Source organism: Natator depressus, chromosome 25, assembly GCF_965152275.1.
Source record: "Natator depressus isolate rNatDep1 chromosome 25, rNatDep2.hap1, whole genome shotgun sequence".
NCBI lineage: Eukaryota > Metazoa > Chordata > Testudines > Cheloniidae > Natator > Natator depressus.
In genome coordinates this window covers 12104248-12129778 of record NC_134258.1, presented here as the reverse complement: position 1 = coordinate 12129778, position 25531 = coordinate 12104248, and the positions used below count along the sequence as shown (strand labels likewise).

The window sequence follows — 25531 nt, the reverse complement described above, 5'->3', positions numbered from 1 at the left end:
ACTCCACCCCAGTCCCACGGCCTGCCAGGGATATCGGTTGGCCGCTCCTCCATGGAACCCTGAGCATGGGCATGTACCTGGCGTGGTTCACCCATCCCTGATGCCTGCCCCTTTTGCGGCGTGAGGGACAACCTGGCACACGCCTATCTTGAATGTGCCAGGTTGCAGCCCCTCTTCTGGCTCCTCCAGAACCTCCTGTTGAGGTTCTGGCTGCACTTTTCCCCACACCTATTTATATTCGCACACCCTGTCCGTGGCCCCACGAAGTCGCGAGACCACGTCAACCTCCTCCTGGCCCTGGCCAAAGTGACCATCTTCAACACCAGGAGGAGGATGCTGAATGAGGGGGTGCTCTGCGACTGTGGGGCCTATTTCTGCTCCTCCCTGGTCTCACGCATCCAGGCAGAGTTCCTCTGGGCAGCATCTGCTTGCTCCCTAGACACCTTTGAGGAACAGTGGGCACTGTCCGGGGTTCTCCGCTCTGTGTCCCCTTCTGGATCCCTAGTTTTGCACCTTTGACCTTCACTCCTGACCCTGTTATTTCTTAGTTGTCCCCTGAACTCGTTTGAATCCCAGGTCCAGTGGTCCCTCCTGCAAGGCTGCGGGAGGGGCCTTTAGAAGCAGACACGCTTGCGCCCGCCCGCTTCTCTGAGCTTTCCAATAAGGCCTAGGAGCTGCAGGGACCTGGGAGCTGCAGTAAGCGCCGCTGGGACCCTGCACCCCAACCCCTTGCCCCAGCCCAGAGCCCTTTCCTACACCCAAACTCCCTCCCACAGCCCACACCCCAGAGCCCTCACCCCCCATTTCTGCACCCCAACCCCCTGCCCAAGCCCAGTGAGAGCGATGAGGGAGGGGGATGGAGTGAGTGGGGGCATGGCCTCAGGAAAGGTGCAGGCAGGGGTGTTTGGTTTTGTGCCATTACAAAGTAGGCAATCCTAGGGAGCAGGCAGGAGCAGAGGGGAGGTGCACAGGGACTCTAGGGTGCAAGGGGGCACTGAGATAAGGAACAAGGACAGGGGAGACCAGCCACAATTCCTGGAGACCTCAGGGCAACCCTGGAGGGTTGGCAACCCTAATTAGGACCCCCATCCAGACCATCAGGATCACTCACATGGTTAAAATTAAGCACTACTAAGCGTTTGCAAGATGAGAGACTAGGATGTCTATGCAGCACAGGGAGACAGATTCTACTCCCGTGTTTTAACCATTCTCAGCAGAGCAATTGCTGACTTTCTGGTGCAATGACTGGAATCAAGATGACATACTTTCTACCTAACCTCAGGTCTCATTTTCATGCTTTAAAAATCATTCCTGATTATGCAGGCCAGAAAGGGTGAACGTCTGTCACTGGAACATTTCCTGTCAGCTGGATCTTCCCCTTTCCCTTACAGTAATGATTCAAAACTTTTTCCATACTGTGGCCCCATTACACAAAGTTTCATGACTCCCCCCCTCCCTTCTAGCCAAAATGAGAGGGGTTTGTACACAGCCCCTGGACCTGTTAGCAATCTCCAGGTTGAGAAGCAAGGCTTCACAGCATTATTATTTCAATATTTGTTAAACATCAAATGTTCTCCACATATTTTTGAATGTAATGTGTGATTTTAAAACACACAACTATGAAAACCTCTCCATAGTTCCCTAGAATTCTGTGTAACTATTGCTTAAAGAACCCTCAGATTAGTTTGTCTTTTTAGAACCAGTAAATAGTTACTAACCAGGAATAAACATTTTGGTTTCACATGTGCATACACATGACACACGTGCGTACGCACTCTAAGTCACTGGTCTGAATTTGACCAGGACCAGACTAATTAAAAGTTGTTACCAATGACAGCTTAAAGGAGTTCACAGGCTCAGCCCAACTTCTGCTGAACAACCAACCACATCACAAAAGCCACCACTTTAATCTGCGTGAAGCACCGGCGAATCCCAAGATGGCATAAACTGTCATAGTTCCATTGTGCGGCTATGTCAGTTTACACGAGCTGAGGATCCGCCCACACGTTTTCAAAATAGCTCAGCACAGGCTGTCAGTGCTAGATTTTGAAGAGCTCATCAAGTTAAGATGCAGGTGTCTTTTGGACATCTGGGTTTGGTCATGATGGGGAGCTGTGTAGTGCCGAGATCTTTTGGAACATCTGGCCCTAATTGTTTTATTGGAAATCTCAGTAAAGTCCATTGAATGAATAAACATTTCACTTTAGCAGTGCTTTCCCCCCCAGCAATTTTAAGAGATTTTGCAGGCTGGTGGTGGTAATATTGTGTTAATAGTCCTGTTCTCTGTAGAGAAACCTTTAAAGGATACACACTTGAAAAGAGTGGGATGTCTGGAAGATTACAGCGTGCTCTTTCAAAATGCCCTAATTCAAGATTTCACTTCCTTTTCACACTGGCCATTAGGTGTCACTATAGTTCCACATCTCAAAACCACTTCCTGGGATTTCTTTGAATAGGGGACTTTCTATTAAGTCCTTTCAGCCAGTTATTCTATTTCATCCCAAAGTGATTCTGGGAATCATTTCATTAATCTGTTTGCTGTAATCTGTGAAACCAGTTATGCCTTAGATCAAATTTAGTCAGGCCTCCATTTTTGCACCTACAATTATTTGCATAAGTAATTTAGGGCACAAAGGCCTCATCGTATCAGGAACTTAAGACAGGTTTTTCAAATCATATTTTATGTGTATTTAATTTTAACTTCTGAGAGGGTATTTATCATGAAGACTTCCAAGCTGTTTAGGGTTCATATGCTGCACTAACCGCAGTGGGCATACAGAACTCCCACAGTCACCAACAGAGAAATTATTAAATACATCAGGCAACATTCTGATTGAATGTTTTTTTCCACTCTCATTGGGTTCAATGAGTCTGATGGGGGTACAAGATAAGACTTCAGGATTTGCCCTGCTGCGTATACACATAAATCCTTTAATTGTTCCTGTAAGTTTTCATATCTGTCTAAGATGCAGACATAGAAAAGTGACTTTCCCAAGGTCAGGCAGCAGATCAGTGGTACAGTCAAGAATAGAAACCATATCTCCTGGCTCCTAGTCTAGTGCCCTATTCACTAGCCCATCATGTAGTACAAACTCATACACTTTCTTAGAAAGGCTGATCTTCAATGGAATTTAACAACTGGCACTACCATAAATCTCATAATAGAGAGGTAGATGAGGCAGCATGCAAAGAAAGGCTGGGATATGATCAAATGCATTGTTTACTAATATGAGAAGGGGAATGGGGTTTCCTCATTAGCACCTTTGTTTGTAAATCTGGTGTATGCAGAGAAGTTCAGGAACCCTCTTCCTTCAGTTATCACCTGCACACAGCACTCTGCTCCCTTTATTAGGTCTCAGAAACCTACTTTGCAGCTGTAAGCTTACAGAGCTACATGGTTTTTCAGGAGTTAAACAAGGAGCATAGGGCCAGATTTTCAATGTAGAGCAACCCCAGAACCAACTGAAGCCAATTCGATAAGTGCTCAGCACACCTAAAAAAAAAAATCAGTCCCCTGGCTACTGAAAAGGAATTTGAAGTCAGTATAGCAGAATGAAATTCTAACACATTCCAAGAGTATGGAAAGTGCACAGCACAAGGGAGCTTCAGATCAATATGGGTAAAACTCAGCAAACAGCTGGAAATAAAGAAATGCACTCAGCTTTAGTTCTAGTTTACGACTTAAGCATGACAAGGCACTGGTGTAACATCAATGACAGCCACAAGGGCAGAGACTTAGGGGAGGTTTGAATTAAAGGGATGTATTGGAAACATTCACAGCCAGGTATTGGATATCAAAGTTCTTGAAACCAGCTGAGGACACCTCCTTGTTCCAGCAAGATAAGACAATGTTTAATGGAAAGGAGCCTTTGATATAGAGATAGAAGCATCTTAGAGCAGGAAATAAACTAAGAATTTAACTCAAGGGATTAAACAAGGGACCTGACTTCATTAAGTTAATTAGCAGGGCTGTATTAACACAGTGGAAGAAAATTAAGAGGAACAAAAACAGAAGCATGCACTCTACATCCAGACTGCTCACTAAGACAAAAGGGAAACAGACAATGTGGCTCAATGAGAGGAGTCAGCCTCTGGGACATCACATTGTAAAGGTGGACTTGTTTTTTGTCAAGTTCAAGTTGGTTTAGTTCTAGAAGCTAAGAGTTTGGATTCACATATTTGAAAAAATAGTATGACTAGATGAGGCACATCCTATGAAAGTAAGGCAATTAAATCTACTTCAAGCAACTTTCGTCAAATGGTTGGCACCCAGCTGCAGATTAGAAAGTGTAATTACAGTCTGATCAAAATGCCCAATGTTAGGGTAAGTATGGGACTGAAGATTTCAGATGTAGGGGTGTTCAACGCCAATGCTCTGCACTGTGCGTTGTCACACCTGTGCAAGGTGGGTGAAAACAGTACCAATTCTGAGCTGTAAGCATTTCACATCCCCTTTGCACTGCTGTAAATAAATGCACATGGTTCAAGGCACTGGTAAATCAGAGTCAGTAAGCAGAGTAACCAGCGTAAGTTCAAGGATGAGGAACAAGGTACAGAGCAAGCTACGAACTGGAGGATTCACTTAAGTTTCAGTTAGGGAAACCACACCTGAACCCAAGTTCTCAGAGCAGCACCAACCAGATGAAGCTACAAGGGAAAGAGTAAGTTGTAGTTATGTTCATGCAGCAGAAGTAAATAACTTTAGCATGCAGATCAAATGGAAGCAAGGCTATGCTTTTTACCCCCATAGGGCTTTAATTGTGACCTTTCTATAAAAAGAAGTACAAGGAAACAAAAGCAATGAGTGCGTAAGGTAGCCCTTTCCTGGAATTTGGGAAAGACTGCTAGGAAACACTAATAAAAAAAGCACAAAGCTAGTAAGAGAAGTTGAGTCAACACATTTGAGGAAAGACAGGTATTGGGTTGGCTGGCTTTAGGGGCTGGAGTCAAGAAGTCTTCAATATTTTGTTCAAGGTGGTTTATTACTGGCTGTAGCCAATGTATTCCTTTTGATCCTATTTTGAGATATTTTTAGACAAATGTTTCTAAAGCACTTGTACATGCTAAGTATAAAAACTGATGCACTCGTAAAAGCTTTGAAAGAAATGGATAGTTAAATCAAATCCTATGTCCATTTCTCCCACAAACCTTCAGGCTTTTTGGGGAGCCACCTCCTATGCATTGAATGTCCTCCGGGAATGCTCCTTTAGGAAGCCATTAAAGCCCACTTCTATGCCACCTATGGCAAGCTGGCAGAAGGCAACTACCAAGGTGGCCACTGGCATCTTTTCATTTATACATTTTAAACAGTTGTAAAACATTTTTCCTCACCCTTCTCCTACCTGTAGGATTTGGTCCTTCATTAAGTTGGTCTAGGTTTTGTACCACTTTATTTAGATAAGGGAATTGCGCTGAGGGAAAAGCTTTAATCTATTGTATGTCTGTGTCTTTATAACAGCAACTACAACTGCATTAGATTGTACTGTTTTATACAAAATGAATAGTAGAAAACCTCTAGATTAGCCCTTATTCTAAACTTTTGTACAAAATTAGGCATTTGTACAGCACCAAAACTAGGGGGCTTCAAAGTAACGGAGGCTTCTGAGCACTATTGTATTAAGTCGCTTCCAGCATTAAAGTATTTCTGAAAAGCTTCCCTGACTGCAGTACTTCAATGTAAGTTAGTGGGCCAGTATTGCTTTAACATAATAGTTTCATTAAGTCAGTTTAAAGCAGCCAGTAGGTCTTCAGTACTAGGCAACTGCCATGAGAGACAATTTCCTATCGTGGATATGGAGGATTGGCAGAAAAGGTTTTGCTAGTGCTGTGTCATTTAGCAGTTGGGCTACTGAAGGTGACTATTTACACAATAGGGTTTGAAGAGATCTGTGAACATAAACTCAAATTAGAAATATTTAATCAAACCCAAATGTGAAAGTTTTTCTCTTAACAGTATGAGACGCCTCGAACAGCCACTTATGGTAAGCTGCAAAGAAACACTGCTTTTACAGTTCAATCTGTAGAAGTAATAGCACTACTTAGGTAGAACTTTTTTGGATGCTGGAAACTGATAAATAGCAAAAAATTAGTTGCAAAATAGTTAGCTCTGATTTGCCACCCAATAAGGAGGTTTTGTAGAAAAGCTTTTAGAAAACTATTTAGTGTAATTTTGACACTTTTCCCTAGAATTTTTAACATGCATCAGCAGAGGGTGCAAACCAATTATACCTGTAGACTAATGTACATGAACCTTAATCTAGAAGGCAAAAATTTCAATATGTAAATCTGATTTCTAAAATTCCAAGTTTTATTAGAGTAATAGGTTTGGGACAGAAACAAATACTGACCACTAGTGTTTATGTAGTTGCTCAAATGACCATAGGGCCCCTTCAAACTCAAGTTATCAGAAGGCAGTAACATTTGTGAATGCAAAATAGACAGAATACATGTAGCTGGAACACCCAAATACAAGGTTCCAATGGTGTTTCAGTGACTTTAGGTTCTTTTTTTTTGAACTTTGACTTGGTCATGAAGGGTAAGCCACCAAATCATTACCTCAACAGCCATTAAAACAGAAAGATTCTAAGTATTTTAGAAGGAGCCTTCGATCCCCCCAGTCATAAGCAAACCTCTTAGAATCCTATACAGGGGCTCACTCAATGATCTTTAACCCTTTACGGATCAACTGGACCTTCATAAGTAGGGACAGATTTCCACAGTGCTAAAGCTTTAAATTAAACTATACATCATATAACCCAAAAACTGTATCAAATCGTGCCTTGACTAAATCCATCTTTCTTGCATTTATAAAATTATTAAAAAATCATTGCTTTTTCCAGTCCAATTCTTTATTCTATCAGTTATAACAAGTCAGATTGTTCACTTGGATCTATATCAGATATTATACACTGCTCAAAGCTCTTGAACTCCACTGCTCAGTCAACAGCTGTATCAATCCTCTTCAATGCAGCTCACTGCTGAAATAAAACAAGACAATGAGTTCTACAAATAGCAGATCCATACGTATATTAAATTATCTAAAACTGCTACTGACCAAGAGTTAGCCAAGTTATCAACACACACTTATTTCTCACAGGATATTAGCACAAGGCAAAACGTTCATTCTGGTACATGTACATATGCCAAACCTAAAATCAAATTTCTCCAAGAGGAGCTCTCCTCTACTGCAGTAATTTCTTACAAGGGAATGCACTGTAGATGGTACCTGCTTAGAAAGTTGATTGTTGGTACTGCTTTCATGAAATGCTCAGGAATGCTGTTTCAGGCTCAACTGTCCATCTTCTCTTCACCCTGGTAAAGCAAATGTGCGTTACTAGCCATATCCAACCATGGTGTTTACACTGCCACCCACCTCCCCAAACACAAGTCACATCATATACAAGGGTTTCACAAGCCATTCGCTGAACCCTATCACATCACAGAAGCACAGTCTGGGAAATTCCAGGGCTGGCTGATGCCTTTGATATACCAGCCAATATATATCTCATTTGATCCTTAAGCAGAAACAGTTAACCACTTTGACATGGCTGCTTAGGAACAGTGTGGGCTATGGGAGAAAGTTAATGGCAACAAGATGGTAAAGAAAGCTACAATTAAGTGACTTAATGAGTCTAGGAAGAGTCTCAATAGATGAACACAAATCAAGTCAGGGAATTCTGCTTCCCATCTTGCTTCCATACCTACTAGGCAAGACATGACTGTGTGCCCAACTCTGACCTGTGGAACTGAAGTTGTGCCACAAACCAAAGATTGCATAGGCATGGATTTAAAAATTTTCCATTAGTTGACCAAAACTGTCAGAGGAATATTTCACAGGTACATTAGACTTTCAAATGAGCTCTCAACAAGAGGAAGGATGCGGACATGAGCAAAAGGAGTTACCTCGAATTACAGGACTATTTCCACATATGAACTAGCCCAGAAAGCAGCTTTCGTCTCAGAGGTTTCTGTTGGAGGCACAACACTTCTTTTCTCCAAGGACACTGCAGTTTCCATACGCTAGCAGAGAATTCTTAGAACTTGTAAGGCAATGACAAAGCTAGCTAATTAAGTCAATTTGTCTACCTTGGAACACTGTGTCAAACCAGTAACTAACTACTTGTTATCAAAAGACTGATTCAGACTACAAATTTCAATGTCTGCTTATTTTATGAAAATCCTGAACTGTCCTCTGACTAAACTGGCCAGCTGGGTTTTCCCTCCACTTTTGATGGTTTAAGTATAACAAGTTAGTGATTACAATTCCCTAGAGTATACTTTTAGTAGTCTGCCACTAGACAATTTGACTATTCTTATGTGAAAACATCTTGACAGTATTCACATGTCAAGACCAGTTAAGATTACATTCTCTCCAATGGTCAGTAAGTCTAGCTTGCTTTAATACTCCTATCACTAGGCTCTCTTCTCTAGAGTCGTCCTCCTTATTACTTAGCTTGTTCACAAGATCTTCAAGGACTGTGTTGTGCAATGAAATGTAAATGTCAGGAGCAGAGTTCATTTCAGACGGTCTTTTAATAGGCTTCGTAAAGCCAAAGAAAACTGTATACAAGAATCCTTTACCACTTCAAATACAATATCAACGGAATATGCATATTTCTTCCAGTAAAAAAAGGACAATATAAATAAACATTTTCAAGAACCTCTTTTATGGTAAGTTTGCGAGTCTATTTCTGGGTAATTTACATCATACAGTAAAAATACCGTTATGCAGGTTGAACATACAAGCAAGTTTCTCTTTAAGTATATCAAGGTGGTTTGCCTTCCAATTTACACCCAGGCTGCATGCCTACCTTGCTACACTAAAGGAATGTTACAAGAGACGAAGGTAATGCACTTTAAAAAAAATAAAGTCCACAGCTTGTTCAGCTTCCAGTGAACATTGAATTAAAGGTCCTTTTCTATCTCAAAAAAACTGAATTAGGGCCCCAACTTCACAACTTTTAAAAAAACACCTTGGCTTATCACAGAGGATAAAATAAAATCTGTAGTGCTTTCAAAAAAGATTAAAAACACTTTGAAACAGAGCTTTCTTAAAGAAAAGTCTAATCAGACCATCTTATATCAGAAGCTGTCAGGCTGTGTTTGACAAGATCAGAACTGATAATACTACAAAAGTGAAAATACAAGTAGATGTACTACACAATAACGATTTCAGCGAAGCTCCAAAAATCTTTATAAATACAGCCATTGGAAGGACGATCTTGAGTCAGGAAGGATTTTTACTCGTTGTGTGTAGCTGAGGACAAGAAGCAGGCACAATTGTAAAGGCACCGAAGCATAGACAAGTTCCAGCATTTTACTCCCTGTATTATTTCAGAGGCTAGTGCTAGTTCACTAGAGCTTAAGAGAACTTCCCCCACCCTTGATTAAAGTTTGTTAGAGGGCATTTGGAGTTTTGCCTAATTCTCGAGCTTCATGAATGAGAGAATTTACTACTTGCTTTGCCTTAGATCCAAGCAAGTCCTACACATGCATTAAAATTAGGAATTTAAGTGGCAAACATTTCCAAGGCCTGGTTGCAAATAAGACTGGTTCTTATGGGCAAGAACAGAGTGTGATATGGTCCAACTGAGCCTTACAGTATTTCCAGACTTCAACAGGTCAATCGATTTAGAGAGCTCCCAAGGCAGTGTATTCTTCGTTCCCTTTTGAACTAAAACTTACCGTAACTGTCATAGTTGTCTCTGTAGGACCCTCCTGAAGACCTGTCACCATAGCCACCTTGATTCCTGCTGGTAAAAGTAACAAATGTTTGTTTTATGAAACATGCTGTGATCTATACACATTACATTTTTGCTGTGCTATTGTGACTGAGCCAATTTACACCCCAGTCAAGTTGTTAACAGTTATTTCAGGACTGTCACAACAAAAACCTCAACAGTCAGCAATTTGAACTCTTGCAGTCTACTTTCATCGTGTTTACCTGCTGCTATAGTAGTCTCTAGACCCATTATATCCCCCACTTCTGGAATCGAATCTGCTTCCTCCATAGCCTCTGTCTCCACCTCCTTGAATGGACACAATAAAGGACCAATTAACACATTGAAAAACGTCTCAGTGTCAAGTCAGTTACTGAAAATCAGTTACACTAACTCACCTCTAGAGAAGCCACGGCCCCCCCGACCTCTGCCTCCACGGAAAAAGCCTCTGCCACCTGATGAACCCCCTCTGTATCCACGGGATCTGTTTTCGGATGATTTACCTGCCTGGTCAACTCTAATCTGACGCCCATCAACAGACTAAACACAAAACAGAAAAAAAAATAAACTGTACTAGTATTTACATGCTTTTAAAATATAACAGGACAGCATTTGCCAAATAAGCTGTCCAAACTGAAGGTACAAATTGGAAGCAGTTTTACTCATTTGTGTCCACAATGATTTGCCCCCATACCCAAAATCACAACCAAGTCACCACCATTAACTATTTACAGAGCATTCAAAAATAAAAATATTGCTTGAAATAAGGAAAAGGGCAAGTCTGCATATTTAGATTTCATTCATATTTTTAGATGTATACATTACTTTAGCTGCTCCTAGAAATTTTAATATCCCATTATGTTGCCAAAATATTTTAATTCATGTATGATTTCAGAATTCTAACTATCCCCAACAGTTAATTCTGCTTAAGAGAAACACAAAGCTACTTTTCTGGAGATGATAGTACCATGATTCTGCAGCTCTATACACTGTCTCTGAAAAAATGGAACACAAGATCTCCTTACCTTTCCATTCATAGCCATCATTGCATCTTTAGCATCATCTATGTTCTCAAAAGTGACAAACCCAAAGCCTCTGGACCTCTGGGTCTCTCGGTCTTTCACCACGACAACTGAAAGGCAAAGACACCATTGACACATACTCACTCTATCACAGAAAGATAAAATTCATCACAACCACTTATTTTGTTCTTACCTTCAGATATCTGTCCGTATTTAGAAAAAACTTGCTCCAGTGACTGTTCATTGGTATCAAAACTCAGTCCACCAACGAAGAGCTTTCCCTCATCTGATGCCATTTTGTTCTGTAAACAAAGACATTATATCAACTGTTAAATCCCACAGGAAGAGTTATTTTTGTTGCTTCAGTATGTAGGACTCACACAGGACCAAGGGATTAATCCACTAGACCAGTGTCAACAGGACCATAATACTTATATACCAATACCACAGCTGCTAGTACGAAGCTGCCATGTGAAATTCACAGAAGAGAACCACAGCTTTGTATCCAGAGATATCCATTCGGTACTCAGCCTCCATGTAAACACAGGGTGATTAAAAGTGTTTATTTCAAGAAATTAGCCAGATTACAGAAATGAGGAGACCACAGAGAATGTAATTTATCCAACAGCATGATTTATCCCTGCAGCCAAGCAACATTTCCCCCCCAAGACCAGCACCCCCCCCCGCCCCATGTGTTCTCCAATACACAGTATCACAGCAGGCCTGGTGCTATCACCCAGATCCATCTGCATGGTCCATTTCCTTAGTCTCCAGCCGTAGCGGGTCCATACCAGGCAGCGCCGGGCCCACCCCGCTCAGGCTCTGATTATCTAGCATCAGGCCTGATACCACTCGGGTGCCGTAGAGTGGGACCCAATGGCACAGCGCACCACGCCACTTACGGAATGAGGCCGCCTTTGAATGGGCTGTGGCTAGATTCGGTGCGTCTAACGGCTCCCCGCGCCTCAGGAGCACGACGCCAGGCCAGGCCCCAAGCCCGAAATGAAGATGCTCTGCCGCACTACGCCCACTGCGCTCCCGCGCACGCGCCATGGAAGAGCGCACGAGCTTCTCGGCATTGCAGGCATCCAGGAGGGCGCAGGCGCAAACACTCCACCGGATGAGGCAAACGCACATGCGTCCTGCGCCAAGGACCGAAGCCTCAGCGCCTCTCCCCTTTGCCCCGCCCATTCCGCGCATGCGCGCTACTCATATGTGGGAAGCCATTTTGCGCCGGCCGCGACCGGACGCCATTTTGTTTCCGAAGGCGCGTCGTTGATAATTGATCGCCCTTCCCCCTAACAGCAGCCCAAGCGGGGCGCTTCGCCCTGTTGGGGACTCCAGCGGTTGAAAACGTTGAATACGATGCTAAAGGCGGGCGGACCGACCCTACCCGCTTCTCCCTGTAACGGAAGCGGGCGCTCCCATGGGGCACCGCCTTACAGAGGGCGCCTCCGCCTGAGGCGATATTGCCCTCCCCCGCCTCTCCCCGGGCTCCTTACCGGTCCTCGGTGAGTGCAAGGGCAACACAACGTTTCAAAATCCCAGCACGATGTACGCTGAGAGCTGGCGGCGCAGCTGCTTATATAGCCCTTCGTCTGGCCCCGCCCTGCTCATGAATATGCAAATCACCACCGGCCTGGATGAGATAACTCTGCGACTGTTCGAGGACCGCCTCGCCTCCTGATTGGTCGCAGCCTGGTTAATATTCATAAGATGCTGAGAGGGAGGTGAGGCACGCTTCGCATTCCCCACGTGGGGTGGTGTGCGCGGGGGGGGCAAAGTGCTGATTGGATGGGAGGGGGAGAAAGTTAGGGGATGTGTGCCTGTGGGATGAGAGAGTGGAAGAGGTTGATTGGCTGCGGCCTCCCCAGCCGCAGCCCTGCGCAGCCCACAGGCTCACCCCAGGCCGGGAAGGGGGCGGGGCCGCGCTGGCCTAGTTTCGCGCCCTTCGCAGCAATGCGGCGCCCGCTGCCGCTGCCGGAACAAAGGGGCTGCCCGAGGCGGCGGCGCCATCTTGGGTGGGGGAGGGACGGTCCGTGCCGCGACCCGTTATGCCCCGCCGGGCGAGCTGCGTCTTGCTGGGCCTGCCGCTCACGGGCCCTTATGGTCGCCCCGCAGCGTGGCCCTACTGGCCTGGGTGACACACAGCACAGCCCAGGAGGCCCCCCCGGTGCCCCCCGACACTGCATGTGCCCCCCATAGCCCGCACATCCCCCCATAACCCGCACATCCCCCCAAACACAGCCCAGGACACCCCCTGTACCCCCAGACACTGCATGTCCCCCCCATAGCCCGCACATCCCCCCATAACCCACACATCCCCCCAAACACAGCCCAGGACACCCCCTGTACCCCCAGACACTGCATGTCCCCCCCATAGTCCGCACATCCTCCCATAACCCGCACATCCCCCCAAACACAGCCCAGGACACCCCCTGTACCCCCAGACACTGCATGTCCCCCCCATAGCCCACACATCCCCCCAAACACAACCCATGTGCCCCAAAACACTGCATGTGCCCCCCATAATCCGCACATCCCCCCATCACCCGCACATCCCCCCAAACACAACCCATGTGCCCCCAGACACTGCATGTCCCCCCATAACCCGCACATCCCCCCAAACACAGCCCATGTGCCCCACAGCACAGCCCAGGACACCCCCCTGTGCCCCCAGACACTGCATGTCCCCCCATAGCCTGCACATCCCCCCAAACACAGCCCATGTGCCCCACAGCACAGCCCAGGATAACCCTGTGTGCCCCCAGACACTGCATGTCCCCCCCACAGCACAGCCCACACATTGCCCCAAAACGCAGCCCATGTGCCCCAAAGCCCCCACATAACCCCCTTGTGCACCCAAAACACAGCCTATGTGCCCCCTGACACTGCATGTCCCCCCCACAGCACAGCCACCCATAACCCCCACAGCACAGCCCCCCAAAACACAGCCCATGAGCCCCCTGACACCCAATCTGCCCCAAAGCACAGCCCCCCATAACCTGCACATCCCCCCAAAACACAGCCCATGTGCCCCCAGACATCCCATCTGCCCCAAAGCACAGCCCCCATATGACCCCCTTGTGCACCCAAAACACAGCCCATGTGCCCCCTGACACTGCAGGTCCCCCCCACTGCACAGCCCCCCCATAACCCCCACAGCCCCCCAAAACACAGCCCATCTGCCCCCTGACACCCGTCTGCCTCAAAGCACAGTGCCCACGTAACCCCCTTGTGCACCCAAAACACAGCCCCTTCACTCAGCCCATGTGCCCCCTGACACCTCATCTGCCCCAAAGCACAGCCCCCACCTACTCCCCACGTGCCCCCCACAGTTCCTTCTGCCCCAGCTGGCCCTGTACCCCCAAACTGCAGCCTGCCAAACACGCTTACACAGTTCATATCTCACTTGTCTGTTTACATTGTAAGGACCCCTGGGGTGTCTGTGTATGCAGGGTGCAGCACAGTGGGGCTGGATTCTGATTGGGGCCTCTAGGCACTACCGTAATATAAATAATAATAACTGACTAGACTACAACTTCCCTCCGTGCGGGACTGGGAGGGTGGCTGAGAAGAATCAGCAACAGGGTGGGGTAAAAAGAACAGGAGGACTTGTGGCACCTTAGCGACGAACCAATTTATTTGAGCATAAGCTTTCGTGAGCTACAGCTCACTTCATCGGATGCTCAAATAAATTGGTTCGTCTCTAAGGTGCCACAAGTACTCCTTTTCTTTTTGCGAATACAGACTAACGCGGCTGCTACTCTGAAACCTGTCAGGGTAGGGTAAGAGGATGAGCTCCTAAGTGCCCTGCCCCGGCTGTCATTTTAAATCAACATAGAAATTGGGTGTTTTTATGTTGATGCCTGTGGAAGGGAGACATAATTGCTTTGGGTTCACTTTAAACATCATGCATCTCCCACACTGAAGCATGGCACAGGGAGCTGATTTATAAAGCAGTCCTGTGTCTTGGTGTTGTCCCCCCACCCCATCACAAACACACACACTCTGGTGACCATGCATGTCTGAAAACTGGGAGTGTCTCTATTTTCAGGGCATGTCCTTGTGTCCATAGAGCAATTCCACCTCCCCAGTCCCATCCTGTTAGTGCCCAGGTAGATAATTTATAAAGCAAGTCATCCCCCTACACTGAAGGGTTATGCTGATTCATAAAGTGATCCTGGGCCACGTAAATAACAGAGCGGAGGCAGAGACATACAAGCAAAAGGAAAAAAGAGAAGGTATTCAGATGAGCTTTAAATGAAATGGAGATTGTTATGGCAAAAGAAAGACTCAAAATCATTTTACTTTGCTGTTCAGATCAAGACATACACATAGAGTTCTCCCCACTCCCCTAACCACCTTCTGTTTGTAATGTTAATAGCATTCCCAGTCAGAGCAAAGAAAGGAGAAAAACATCCGAGCGGCTTTCTACTTTACATTTAGATCAGGGCTGCTGTAATGTGGTTGATTTCCTAATGGATGTGGAAACAAAAGCAGCAATAGGAACCACAATCAAATCCAAAGGAATCGTCTGCCTGCCGTTGTTATGTCAAAATATTGGGTTCTTCCCCCCCCCATTTTTGGAGCTGTGGACAGAGGAAAAGGGAACTCATCTGACAACTGCTTTGAGGTTCCATATCGTAAACAGATTTTCCATGTTGGTACAGTAATAATAAAATACAGTAGAATCTCACTAACTCTCACTTCCCTCATCTACACACAAAAATATGGTGGTTTCACTACTTTTCAACTAAGCTTTCACAGTAAACCACTGTCTATAGGTCTCATATGACAGTACTAAGAAAGACATAATTGCTTCTACAAAACATACACCACCAATAGTATATTGTACTATGAAGTATTCAATACAATAACTACAGCTAACCCCTAGTATTCTTTTCAAATAAATGAATCAAAAATGTTTAGTGATTCATCAACCTTGCTTTATTATTGTGTTTTGTTTGTTTACTGATTAATTTGCAAAAATTATTAATCTCCAAGTAATTCATGCAAATTAATACAAATTTTAAATATATATTAATATATAAATATATTTTATATACACTCTCTTAGTGCTTAAATGTATCCGAGATGCTTTGCAATAAAACAACATAGATAATAATGGCAACAAATAAATAAATACAATTAAAGCAACAATTAAAAAGAACATGATGAGATATAATTATATAAATATAATAAAAACTAAAGAGCAGTAACAAGTGGTACAGTATTGCCGACAAAGAACTCATTCATTTGTTGCTGATTTTAAATGTCATGTACTTCCTTTTTAATACAGTGATGTCAAATCTTGGCTTAAAATATGGAACCATCATGGATTGCTTTTAATTCTACCTAATACTGCATAAGGTTTTGCATTCATCAGAATCACTAATAATTTAAAATTTGTTGGGGTTGGGGAAGGTGGACTTGTGTGGGTTTGGGATTGCAAATCCATTTTTGCCCTTGGAGGAGAAGAGAAACAAAACAACCAGGCTGGCTCTGAGCTTGAATTCCTAGCATGGCTGCTTTGATTAAATCAGAAACACATTAACATCCACATTCCTGGTTTGTGATGAGAGCGGATAAAGTGACCTTGAAGTGTGGAGCCATTTTATAAGTGGAGATGTAGAACATTTTCCTGTATGTAAGACACTGGTGCTATGGCAAGGGGATGGGGGAGGAAGAAGAGCAATGCTGTGTCTTTATCCTTGTTCCTAGGGCCTCTGATATGGCTTGGGAATATTAAAGGAGAAAAACCACTTCTATTTTGAAAAGCATTGTTTGTTCCCGGTACAAAATTGACACAACTTAAATTATTCTAACGTAACAGTTGATTTTTCATTTGTAATTTCAGTCCATTTTTTGCTTTAAAATGCTGCTACCCAGGCTCCAAGGGACAGACCCTGATTTGGTGTAAATCAGTGTTGCTCTGTCCAAAGCTGAGAATCTGGTCACTAAGGTCTGATTCAGCTTCTTTTAAAGTCAATGGAAAGACTGCCACTGACTTGGGATTGGGCCCAAAAGCAGAGGGCCTGATTCTGATCTGATTTATATCGGCATAAATTAAGATGAATTCCGTGGAAACCAGTGGGCTTACACCAGTCAGTGAGATCAGAATCCGGCTGGTTCTCATAGCCCCTCACTGTTTCCTTGTCCCATTTCTTGCACTCCCAAGAGGCTTAATTTGCTCAACAGCCGCTTGTTCCCACCCAGCTGATCCCCAGGGCATTAGTAACAGCATATGTCACGTTAGCTCATAAACAAGGAGGATGCACCAGAGGCTCTCAGGAATAATATTCTGTAGGCAAAGCTTTCACGTGCTCAGCACTGTAACGAGTTTGTCTTTTCCACACGATTGGCACCTTGAGCTATTCATATCAGGAAATTCTCTTAATGTGTATCAGGGATGCATCACAACAAGCTGATCGATTTTTATGACACGACAGTTGATATCAGGATGAGGAGAATATCTCAGTAATGGACTGGCCAGTGGCCCAGCAAACTTCCCATGTTGGGGGGAGGGATAGCTCAGGGGTTTGAGTATTGGCCTGCTAAACCCAGGGTTCAATCCTTGAGGGGGCCATTTAGGGATCTGGGGCAACTATGGGGAATTGGTCCTGCTTTGAGCAGGGGGTTGGGCTACATGACCTCCTGAGGTCCCTTCCAACCCTGATATTCTATGATTTCTATGTTGTCATAGAATTAATTAGGCAATGAAACATAACGTGTGCTGAGAATATGTAATTAGATATGTTTCCATAACAATGGCTGAGATTTACAGCACTTCTCATCCCAGGTTCCCAACACACTATACAAACTGAATTGCAGATACGCTATGCAAAAATAACTTTACCCACCATTGCAGTGCGTCCAACTCCTGGGTGGGCAGCCTTTGACTGGCACCAACAATCAGTTTAGGACAGATGTGAAGAATATTTACCTTACCCTGCTGAAACAAATTGTAAATAGTATTTTGTTTTCCCAATCAGAAATTACTGTAGTTACAACAACCCTAATATGATTAAAAGTGCCATATAATGACGGCAAGTGGTCTTCTTAGACTATGAGCTCTTTGAAGCAGGGACCGTATCCTCTTCTGTGTTCTTACAGTGCTTAGCACAATGACTTCCTGATCCAGACTGTCTTTGGTACACTATTAATGTTAAATAATCAGTCCAATTATAATACTATAATAATTAAGCTTTCATCAGTAAGACACAACCTCCAGAAGCTCATCAATCATTAATGTCATGATGGAACATGTATAAATGGTGTTGGCACAAAGCCATGCTAGTAAAAGACATCTGTATTTTCTAGCCTTAGTTACTAGGGTCACAGTTACTAAAGATGAATACAACAGTAGCCACCGGCTCCTTGGCATTGGTTCTGTATGAGCTCAGAAGGAAGAACATTACCTACCGAAGCAAAAACACCACTGAAATTTTCCCTGGAGGCAGTGGGGGATCTCTTAGTAAAGCCATTTGCCACTTATATGGTGAGGCCTTTCATCTGAAGATACAAAGGCCTTTAAGACTTGCGACGTCCCTGGTATGTCCGTTTGACAGAGGAACTGAGCAAGTTTAGCCACTTGCCCAGACTCACACAGTGGCCGAGTCATAACTTGCTCAGGAACCGGGTCATTTTTCTTTATTGCTTGGGCCCTAGGGATATAGGAAATGCTGGACTGGATCGGACCAATGAGCCATCTAGTTCAATAGTCCATCTCCGACAGTGACAAGTTCCAACACTCCCTCCCCTTCCCCCCCCCAGTGAAATATTCCCCTGCCCATCAGGAACATTTCTGCCTGATCTCCATCTGGTAAAGGCTGGCTTATACCCTGCTGCATGAAGGCTTCTCCCTTCATAACAGTGGGCGTTCTTAGCTCCAACTTTGGATTCAGAATCTAAGGCACCATCAGTTAAATATTCAGTCAGTTCTGCATTGTGTCAGGTACTAAGCACGCTGAGAGAAACAGTCCCTTATCTCTCCCCATTTCTCATAGGGGAGCTGTTTACCCAGCCCTACAGGGTGAAAATCCCTGACGCAGTCACATTGTTGCGGTAGCAGGAGAGGTTGCTGCGGCTGCATTTCCTCTGTGATTTACCCGGGAGTGGTGCTTTACTAAGTTACAGTACAAAGCTACAGTTCAGTGAAGGATACAGACCCACGGCACAGCTCAGAAGAAGCTGCAGTAGATCTGGGCCATCTGTCTTTTCATCAGAAACGCCCTACTTGCAACTTTCTCCATAAGGACAGAAAAACAAAGAGTATGGAGAATATTCACTGGTATCGGGAGCAATTTAGGCTCAGGTTTTTACAGAAGCCTTAGAGTGTTAGGCATCCAAAATCTCAGCCTTAGCAAATAAGTACATTTTCCAATCAACACAAAGACCCCTTGGCTTTGGCCAGCTCAGGTTTTATTTCTGTTCTGCTCTTCGTCCGCCCTTGCCTGTTTAATACATCGTTCCATTGCCCTGTTAGGGTCCCAAAATCAGATTCCTGTCTAGCTAGAAAGGAAGGAATTTTGGTTGCACTCCATCCCTCAAACCTCAGGTCATCACCCCCACATTGAGAATCCATTGTCTGACCTCCTGCATTATGCAGACCATAGAGTGTCACCCCGTGACTCCCGCATCTAGTCCAAGAACAGGTCCAAGGCTTCCAAGCGCCCCAAAGTTCTGGGGTGATCTGACTTTGGATTCTGAACCCCTGTGTTGAGCAAAGATTGAGTTTGAGCTCAACTTGATTTTCATTTCAGTGCTAAAGGCAGCACTGGTCCAGAAGGGCTGGTATAGGTCCACTACCGTTACTCGCTCCGGTAATTCTATCTATAGAAATACAAATGCTGCCTCAGATCAGCACCAATCTCTGGGGCTTGAAAACAGCACAAGTCAGTAATCTCCCTCAGTTGTGTCCGAGGACTTTCTGAAGGGTGAGGTGCAATAACTGTTGTTCTTTCCTAGTGCGCTGAGTGCAGGCGTCAAATCCCCTTGGGAACCCTGGAAACATCTGGCAGGCTCCAGGCTTCCTGCAGAGTCAGACGTCATCTTATTTCATCTTGGTAAACATCCCACGCCCTCTTTCTCCAAGGCTCTTTGTGTAGTTAGAGCACAGATGCCTTGCAGCACACTGAAGTTCTGGCATTAAGGCCTCCCAGGGAAGCAACGCAGGTTATTGTCTGTAGCCTGCATCTGGGCGTGTGGCAATATCTCTTTTAGAAGTGCCAGGTTGCATCATCACAAACATCAGCCACCACTCATCCCAGCCTTGCGCCACCATCTAACCATTTCTCACATTTATTTATATATCACCTTTCATCTGAAAAGGCTTTTGCAACTATGCACAGCACATCCCCTGAAATGCAGCCACCTCTGGTGTGGAGGTCGGCAATCTACCAGTATACAGCATAACAAATGTTAGGGCAAGGAAATTTTTGACCAAGGACACCAGAAGTAAACTTCAGTTGCTACGAAGACCATCACAGGGTTGTTAGTGTCCATGCAGTGGAAATAGGATCTCAGGTTAAGAGGGTGCTGTCTGAAATTCTCACACAGCAAACTGCAAGGAACACAGTTTATCTGCGGTGGAAGAATGAAAGGCTGAGCGGATGCTTCTGTGAGTTGAATCTGGCATCTTAGGAAATGTAGGGGCCCAATTCTCCAATGCCTTGCATCTTGTGCAGTCACTTACACCTGTGCAAAATGAATGATGCTTTGCACTGGTTTCACAGCGCAATGGAGAATCAGGCCCACTGCAGTGCACTCTGGTGTCTAAAGCACCGGAATGGGATTCCGGCCAATGCAGTTCAGTTCCCAGCTCCGTCACTGGGCTGTTGGGTGACTTTGGACAAAAGTCACTTCCCTTTTCTGTGCTTTGGCCTCCCCATGTGTAAATATGTAACATTTGCCTCCTTTATAAAGTGCTTTGAGATCCACAGACGATAATGGCTAGGTATCATTATTAGGGTTTATAAATTATGACTAATTACACAAATGCAAATGACAACACAAGGAGCAGAGCAATGAACTGAGCCCTGAGGTTCTGCAGATAGCAGCCACAACTGCAGAGAACCTCAAACTGCAAGAATGCCCAGAATGTTCCATGTTTCAGAGTAGCAGCCGTGTTAGTCTGTATTCGCAAAAAGAAAAGGAGGACTTGTGGCACCTTAGAGACAACAAATTTATTTGAGCATAAGCTTTCGTGAGCTACGGCTTATGCTCAAATAAATTTGTTAGTCTCTAAGGTGCCACAAGTCCTCCTTTTCTTTTTGCAGAATGTTCCAGCGCCCCCTGCTATAATGTATTTGTTAGTCCCATAAATGTTATCTCAGCCTGCACCATCCCCATTCCTACGCCTCCTCACTTCTCCATGAATAGAAGCCCAGTTGTAACTTACATTCTTTTGTTTATCTCTATGTGTTCTCCTCATTACAGAGAAGGAATTAAAAAATAGCAACAAAGGATCAGATTCTTGGCTGCACCGATGCACCTCTGCACTAACATCACTGATTGCCCTGTGTCCCTGCAGTAAACTTTCCGATGCAAGTGCCTATGTTCTCCTAAAGTCGGGGAAACAGGCTGCTCGCGTTTGCCTGAAACGCCCCACCCTGCGCCCAGGTGCTGATCCAAAGCAGAGCGGGTGGTAAAACTGTTTGGGCCAGTGAAGATGTGCCCGTGGGAAATGAAAGGCTAGATTCTGATGTCAATTACACTGGTGTAAATCCAGGCTAGCCATGCTGGCTGAAATGGAGTAACTCTGGACATGCAGCAACAGAGCGGAGATCAGAATCTTGCCCTACAAGTCCAGACAGCACTTCTGGCTCTTGGTTGTCCAGGGCCGGGGGGGTGCTATGTGGGTGCATGTGTATATAGAAAGTCAAATGGCGGGACTGGAATCCCTGTATCCTTCCAATTGAAAGACCCCAGTGCTTTGTGCAGACATTTACACTAGTGCCTAGTGCCAAGTGGATGGAAAACACTCGTAGGTCAGACTTGTGGTATCCTGCACCGGCTTCGGACTGGTGTGAATGATCGTGCAAGGTGCAATTCAGGGGAAAATCAGGCCCCTTCGGTGAGCCAACACCTGAGTTCAAACGGCTTCCTTTGCCCACCTGTGCCTCCTAACCTTGTATGAAAGCCTTTGCATTGTGAGGCTATTACTGACACCCCTTTCACTGCAGATTGTGCCTGGCAGGAGGGGAATTTTATTCAAAGGACCGATTGATAGCGCCTCAGATCTTGGTGCTCCCTGCCTCTGGGGTGACGGTCCTTTCACATACAAACCCAATAATGGAATCTGCCCATTCAATGTAACTAGTAAAACCCACGTAGCAAATGGCAGGCCTGGCCTGCAGTCGTAATACAGGGCCCCCTGTAACGCATGCTTGGGAATTCAACCCCCAACCCCACCTGGAGCTGCATGTTGGGCTGTTTTTCCACGGCATCAAGGCCCTGTTTGTAGGCTTGGAGTAATGCAGGATCTGATGTCTGTGAAGAATCCCCACTACCCAGAGACTGACATACCCAGAGGAGACCAGGGGCCTGATTCTCTGTTACCTTGCACCTTGTGTAGTTATCTACACCAGTGCAAAGCAGGTGTGATGCACTCCCACTCTGATTAGCACGCCCACTTTGCAGGTGTGACCAACTGCACAAGGTGGGAGAACTGGGTTCATGTTATCACCACTGCAGCCGCTCCCATTAGAAACAAACAAACTCTCCCTCTTCGCAAATGCAGAGGGCCCTCCCAGGGTCAGCCTCCCTTTGCCCCTGGCTTCCTGTGGTTGGTCTCCCCCTTCCCTAGCTGCCACCCTCCATCCCAAACCTTTGGCCTTGTGTCATTATCCCTCATGTCACAGGATCTGTCTGGCTTACGAGCTCCTCTCCCTGCAGGGCGAGTCAAGTCATAAATAATAACGAGGCTCTGCGCCCTTGGGGGGTCGAGTCCCCGTTGCTATTTCCATGGAAGTCATGCATGCACCTAATTTGGCACGATGGAAATTCAACCCTCCCCCCACCCCCAACTGGGGCGCTTTTGTCAGGGCCTCCTAAAGCACTGAAACCCAGGGCTGGCCTGCTAATGACACAGGCCAAGGACGCTGAGCTCTCCCTCTGTCTCGCTGCCATGCAGAGAGGCCCCGGCTCTGCGCTCTACGTGACCCGTTTCACAATCGCCTTGGAATGGTGCGGGGGGGAGACGCAGTCAGAGCATCTCCATTGGCTAGCTCACCCCGGAGTATTACGTGCTAGCTCTGCCTGGATACAAGGACCAGCCATTTACACGCCTGCTGAAAGCCGCGATGGGTTGGCAGGGCAGGTGTGGTTCGGGTAGGGGTGGGAGGGAGCAGATGAGGGAGGAAAATTGAACCTTTCAGTGGCTACAAACCCCCTCCTCCCATCCCCGCATTGCTGCGCTGAAGAACAACGGAAAAATGAAAGCCACTGAGTCTGGTTCATTTCCTTCCAGCTGCAAAGGAGACCAGGGATGGGTCAGGGGTGCATTGGGTTTTAAAAGGGATTTTTGCAGCCATTCCTCCCTCCCCCTCATGCAATCCCATGGCAGTTTGCGTGGATTAGGCTTGGCCATATATGGCATTAAGTAGGTCAAGCAGGAGGCAGACCTGGAGCTGGGCGGATAGGCGCGCTCGCAAGCTGTTTACTTTCACTTGAGATGGCGTTTGGCAGGAGCCCAGGAGCGAGGTGGAGGGAGAGAGCTGGGATTGTTTGGGCCTCGCAGCTCTGTAGACAAAGAGGGGGTTTGTAATCCTGGCGGTGGTTTGCACAGAACCGCTATGCGGGGGGAATGGCAATGGAACTGGGATAAAGGGGTAAATCTGCGCTAGGAGATATGAAAAAAATAAACAGGGCACTGTCTCTTTCACACACATACACAGGCGAGTGTCTCTTCCAGCTGTATTCCACCCTCTGTAAAAAGAAATTAATCCATACAAATCCCTCCCCTGCGAAAGCAAGCTGAGGGTGAAGGGGGACACATAACAGGATCCTTTTATGGGTTATGTCTATTGCCAAGAATTTTTCAGCAAGAGAAAAGCTCTGGTGCTAAATGCTTTTTAAAGCTCAAATGTCATGGATTTTTTTTTGTTGGGAGCGTGGTTAAGGAGGTTTTATAACCCCTGAGAACTGCTTAGGCTGCTGGACGAAATGGCAAGTGAAACAAATGCAGTTAGCTTGGGGAACTCATTGCCACAAGTTCTCACTGAGGTCAAGGGCTTAATAGGATTCTAAAAAAGATTATACATTTTTATGGCTAATGAGAAAATCCACAGCTATGTTAGACAGGATCAAAGAAATTAGGACGGACATAAACCTTCATGCTTCAGGGCTTGAGCCAACCACAAAATATCTGGGGTTAGGAAGAAATGTCCTCTCGGAGCCTGTTATTCCATCATTGCCTCCTTTCAGGTCTCTTGCACTGAAGCAGCGGGCAATGGCCACGGTCAGCACTGGGATGCTGGACTCACTGGACCCTGCTCTGCTCCGGTCTGGCCCTGCTCATTCTTGTGGAACCGTGTTAATGGGCCTGCAGAAAAAAAATGTATGAGGGGCCCTGGCAATGAACTCGCCAGGAGAGCCAGTCTCAGGATGAGTTTCGACGTTAGGCTTGGTCTCTGGATCAGGGTGCTGCTGAGCTGCCAGAGGCCAAGGGTGGTGAGTTTCAGTGTGATGCTGGCTACACATTGCAGCACGAGACGGTGTGTGTACTGCCAGGTCGTGCATGTCTTAACAGATGAGAGTGACCCAGATCCCAAGGTGATGGGCATCCATAGGGAGAGAAATACATTGCCCCACACCTATCTCTGCTTCACTCTGTCTCTGCTATATTCTGGGCCATTATCCCCAGGGGCAAGACTCCAAGATGGTCCAGCTGCCCAGCGGGGGTGCAGACAGGGTTAGAAACACCCTTGAACTGGCTCCGTCCAATCTGGGTTTGCTGGAACCACACTGGAATGCGGACAGCTCTGGGGTGGAGGGCAGCACCTTACACAGCAATGTGGGGAAGAGGGAAGGAAACTGGGGCATGAGGGGGAAAGTGTTGAGTGACACCCAGGGGAAAATAGACATATATAGGTCAGACTGATTAGAGCCAGCCCGGAGAGAGGACAGACCAAGCAGCATTGGGACGATGAATCATGCATGGCTTTGGGCAGTGCATGGCTAAGCAGAGAGTGGATAACACGGCCCCTTGTCTGCCCCTCCTTTCAGAGGGAAGTTGCCTCACCATGGCCTCTGCTGCTGCTTGGTGCCTCCGTGGTGAGGCAGCCCTGGCTTGGGCACAGTGATGCCAGGGGTGAACGTGACATGCTGGAACCTTGGCACTGGGATGGGCAACCTTTCCCCTCTCTTATCTCCCCGTGGGGAGAGCTCAGAGCTTAATCATGAAACAGGTGGGCTCCAGGCCACTGTTAACCCTGCCACTGCTGGATGGCTCCCTGGAGCAGGGTGCAGATGTTCAAGGAAGGGAACCTGCTTCTCTCCTGTTCTCCCCTCGTCTCAGCAACACACTGGCATCGCCTGGTCACTGCATCAAAGGGACAGAGATCTGCTCTGGGGGAAGCAATGGCTGGATGGTTTTACTACGGCACTGGCATGCTAAACCAGTAGCCCACTGAGATGCCACAGCCCTAATATGGGGCACAGCCAAATTCCCTGGGGCCCCACTGAGGGGCCCTATCTGGAGATAACTCATTAACCAAGTGCCCACGTGGCCTGATCAGGTATGAAACTGGGTCCCAGGACCCTGGTTCCAGGAAGACGATCTGCACT

The 25531-nt window shown here is 46.1% G+C and overlaps 1 protein-coding gene across 5 annotated transcripts; it reads right to left on the bottom strand.

Annotated features, from left to right (window-relative positions):
* Positions 1-6366: 6366 nt before the first annotated feature.
* Positions 6367-12398, bottom strand: CIRBP (cold inducible RNA binding protein). 5 transcript variants are annotated; one of them, XR_012636304.1, is made up of 8 exons: positions 12244-12398; positions 10935-11043; positions 10745-10851; positions 10118-10259; positions 9944-10028; positions 9685-9752; positions 7226-7311; positions 6367-6974 (listed from the first exon to the last, which is right to left on the bottom strand). XR_012636304.1 is itself a non-coding variant. In XM_074939692.1 (7 exons), the coding sequence occupies exons 2-7, from the start codon at positions 11035-11037 to the stop codon at positions 9240-9242; spliced, it is 522 nt and encodes a 173-aa protein (XP_074795793.1). In that variant the 5' UTR covers positions 11038-11043; positions 12244-12398; the 3' UTR covers positions 8514-9239. The 5 variants fall into 5 exon arrangements, 2 of the variants coding, with proteins under 2 accessions (XP_074795793.1, XP_074795794.1); XR_012636305.1 differs by having other exon boundaries at positions 6367-6977; positions 9685-9749; XR_012636303.1 differs by having other exon boundaries at positions 6368-6977.
* Positions 12399-25531: the final 13133 nt, after the last annotated feature.

Excerpts from the sequence above, each read along its gene's own strand:
- CIRBP (XM_074939692.1), bottom strand. The coding sequence starts at position 11,037 with ATGGCATCAGATGAGGGAAAGCTCTTCGTTGGTGGACTGAGTTTTGAT. Across the intron at positions 10,852-10,934 it reads ATACGGACAGATATCTGAAG|TTGTCGTGGTGAAAGACCGA; the intron begins GTAAGAACAAAA and ends TTTGCCTTTCAG. Across the intron at positions 9,753-9,943 it reads AGAGACTACTATAGCAGCAG|CAGGAATCAAGGTGGCTATG; the intron begins GTAAACACGATG and ends TACTTTTACCAG.